Source organism: Eucalyptus grandis, chromosome 5 (assembly GCF_016545825.1).
Source record: "Eucalyptus grandis isolate ANBG69807.140 chromosome 5, ASM1654582v1, whole genome shotgun sequence".
Lineage (NCBI taxonomy): Eukaryota > Viridiplantae > Streptophyta > Magnoliopsida > Myrtales > Myrtaceae > Eucalyptus > Eucalyptus grandis.
This window is the reverse complement of record NC_052616.1, coordinates 9,138,735-9,141,777: the sequence shown is the minus strand read 5'-3', so window position 1 is coordinate 9,141,777 and position 3,043 is coordinate 9,138,735. Positions and strand designations below refer to the sequence as shown.

Below are 3,043 nucleotides of genomic sequence, written 5' to 3'. Positions count from 1 at the left end.
AAAGAACTGGCAAAGTTAATTTGTTGATGTTTACATCTTTTGACTCGTGTGACAACTACTTATGATGATAAGAGCTCGGTGTCATAGTATTAATGGAAGGTGGCTTGGTGGGTCCCCTTCCTCATTTTATAGGAAAGGGAACAAAGAGTTCGGGAAACTAAGAAGCAAAAGAAAACAAGAGGCTCAAATCCTCAATTCAACAACAAATGTGATATTCCAATAGAAGCAAGGTGATAACGAGTGACAAGAGAAAAGGTAGAATTACAAATCTTATCGAAACCGCAAAATGTCTGTGACAAAGCACAAGCCATCTAATGGAGAATCAAACACTCTTGCATTCTTATTTACATGTCAAGGATTGGACCACCTTGGTTGCTGTATTGATGGCTATGGTGCAATTCATTTGGGAGATTTTTGTTTTTTTGAACATGAACATGACCGTTACTTTCCCTTTGAGTTCACCTTGGCTGTTCAATGTTATGATCCCTGAACTCAACTCGTTCCCAAGATTCGAAGCGCTTGGCAAATTCAAAGAGCTCAAGGTCACATGCACGTCAATCTTTTTGGTGGACTTGAAGTTGGCCTTGCTCTTGGGAATGATCGCTTGTCCCACTTGGGCACCGCCATAGGTGAAGCTAACAGTAGAAGCATCATACTTGAAAGGACCCCAGTTGGTGTTCTTGACCCGGATCGGAGCGACAAAGCTCATATCGAACGAGGGCGAGGCCTGAGTCCCGACATTCAAGGTTTGGATGTCGAACTCACCGACCCTGAACTTGGGGGACTTGAACTTCATGATGACCAGGACGAAGAAGAGAGCTTGGACTACCTGTAGGATGACGAAGGCGATGATGCCGATCGTCCACTTCATCCTCTTCTTGCGCTTCGCCTCCTCGTCCATGTAGTGCAGCGATTCGTTGTCCTTCGACATTGCCGATTTCTTCTCTCTCTTGGACAGATGGAACTTTTCTTTTTCTTCCTTGGTGTGTGATCTCAATTCGGTGTTTTGCTGACGAATATGGAGAGTTGGAAAGCTGTGAGGACTGAATTGAGGTGGGTGTTTATATAGATTCTGGTGCGTACCTCAGACGACTTGTTATGACCAAAGGCTCCTTCCTAGAACATGTTCGACTCCACATGCCAAAAGCAAAAGCATCCCGTGTTGAAATATTCTCGCTTTCCAGACGAACGCGAGTTTACACGTGGATTTTCTTTTCTCTAATATTAAATGGAATATATATCGCCGAAAATTAGATGCTTCGATCATCGTGCGGTCTCGACCAATACGCTGAGGCAGACCCTTGGAGGTGCGAACGGACAAGAGCCGGTGGAGAGAGCTTGAGTTTATTGACTTTTCAAATGACCTGAACACCCCTAAGGTTTCGTCCCCGTACCAAATGGAACGGTTAGCTACGTGCTTCTATTGATTATTAGAAGACGATCTTCGTTGATCTCAGGATATATAATACATAGTTGAAGTCTGCCAGTACTCGCCATGTGCGCATGACCATTTATATGATAATTTGCATGATTTAATTGGCTAATATAGTTGTTAAACTTGGACTTAACCCCAAACACGAAGGTTTGGATTCTTCCATTTCACCGAACAAATTTTAACTTGTGCACAAAGAGATTAGTATGTAAAACAAAGGTCTCTATTCCAAGGCTAGTTTTTAGCTGGTAAGTTGGCACACTAATTAACCTCCTTAAGGTAGCATACATCCTGATCAAGCTACGGATGACATGTTCGAGGATGGCCTAGTGTTTTTCGATATGGTCAAATAGCCGAGTAGCCTTTGCCCAAAAACCAGGTAATTTGATTAATTCATTTCTAAACTGGTTCCCTTATGGAAAAATTGATTAGCTGAGCAAGTGTTGATTTTTGGACAAAAACACACTTTGTTATGATTGAATGAATTTGTACCGCTCAACTTTTTCTCTCTTTCATCGATGATGTAGCTGGGATAATGGCCATGGCGCACGGCTTCTCGATGGTAAGAGGTTTAACTAAGCAAGTGTTGATTTTTGGACAAAAACACACTTTGTTATGATTGAATGAATTTGTACCGCTCAACTTTTTCTCCCTTTCATCGATGATGTAGCTGGGATAATGGCCATGGCGCACAGCTAGGGCAACTTAATTTGTTAGTGATCAGGAGTTCCTCGTTGCAATATTTCAAATGCATTGAAACAACATCCACATCGATTGCAATTCATTAGCATCTCTTATTTTCTTAACCAGTTACTCAATTCAACTCGATAGATGTACGTGCACAAGCAAAATTATGAGTTGCCGCATGATTGGTACTATAGATTTATGAATCGAGGTATCATGTGATAGTTTTGTTTCGAAAGCTTGAGAATACATCTCAAGCAACATTTGCACAGCTTACATTACATTTGAAGCAAACCAATCACTAGTGATTGTCTATAACTTGAGCAATCTAGATACGCTTCTCAAGTGAAAATTGGGGAAATTTCGACTTTTGATTTGCTTTGCTTACCTTCAATTAACTTCGAACGTTGATGCCCGATGAGTTGACTCGAACTCAACCTGAAGGTAAGCAATTCGTTCTAGCGGCACTTCGAGACATAATGTGCACGTGAAGACCTATGCTTCGCCAGTTGTGAGAAGCTTTTCGTTTTAATAAAAGTTTATAATCACGTGAACGAAGGTAAAAGAATTTGAGAGACCAACGAATATCAAGCCGGCCAATTTCAGTGGACGGATGCGCAGATTGTCGTCGGATCAAATATGTTTTTACAAAAACAATGTGTAACTTGCTTTGCTGTTTAACACAAGTAATTTCTCGAGAAAGTTAATCATTTTTTTTAGCTACTGAGACGTTCGAAATTACCACCTGTTAGGGAAAGCTACTGAATCGGGTTACATTCTACTCAATAAAAATCCCAATATACTAAAGCTTACTATACTATATGAAAATGTACTAATAATGTGTGGGACTCACTAATATTGGGTTGGCGCGTGCTTACTTTTTCTGTATTAAAAAAATTACTTAAACATGGTGAAAACGTTATGTAA

The 3,043-nt window shown here is 40.6% G+C and overlaps 1 protein-coding gene across 1 annotated transcript; it reads right to left on the bottom strand.

Annotated features, from left to right (window-relative positions):
* Positions 1-340: 340 nt before the first annotated feature.
* On the bottom strand, positions 341-931 carry LOC104431609. Its single transcript, XM_010044213.3, has one exon. It carries the CDS (start codon positions 929-931, stop codon positions 341-343), a length of 591 nt encoding a protein of 196 aa, XP_010042515.3.
* Between the last annotated feature and the right edge of the window lie 2,112 nt (positions 932-3,043).

What these genes read in the sequence shown, in the direction of transcription:
- LOC104431609 (XM_010044213.3), bottom strand. Translation starts at nt 931, where the DNA reads ATGTCGAAGGACAACGAATCGCTGCACTACATGGACGAGGAGGCGAAG.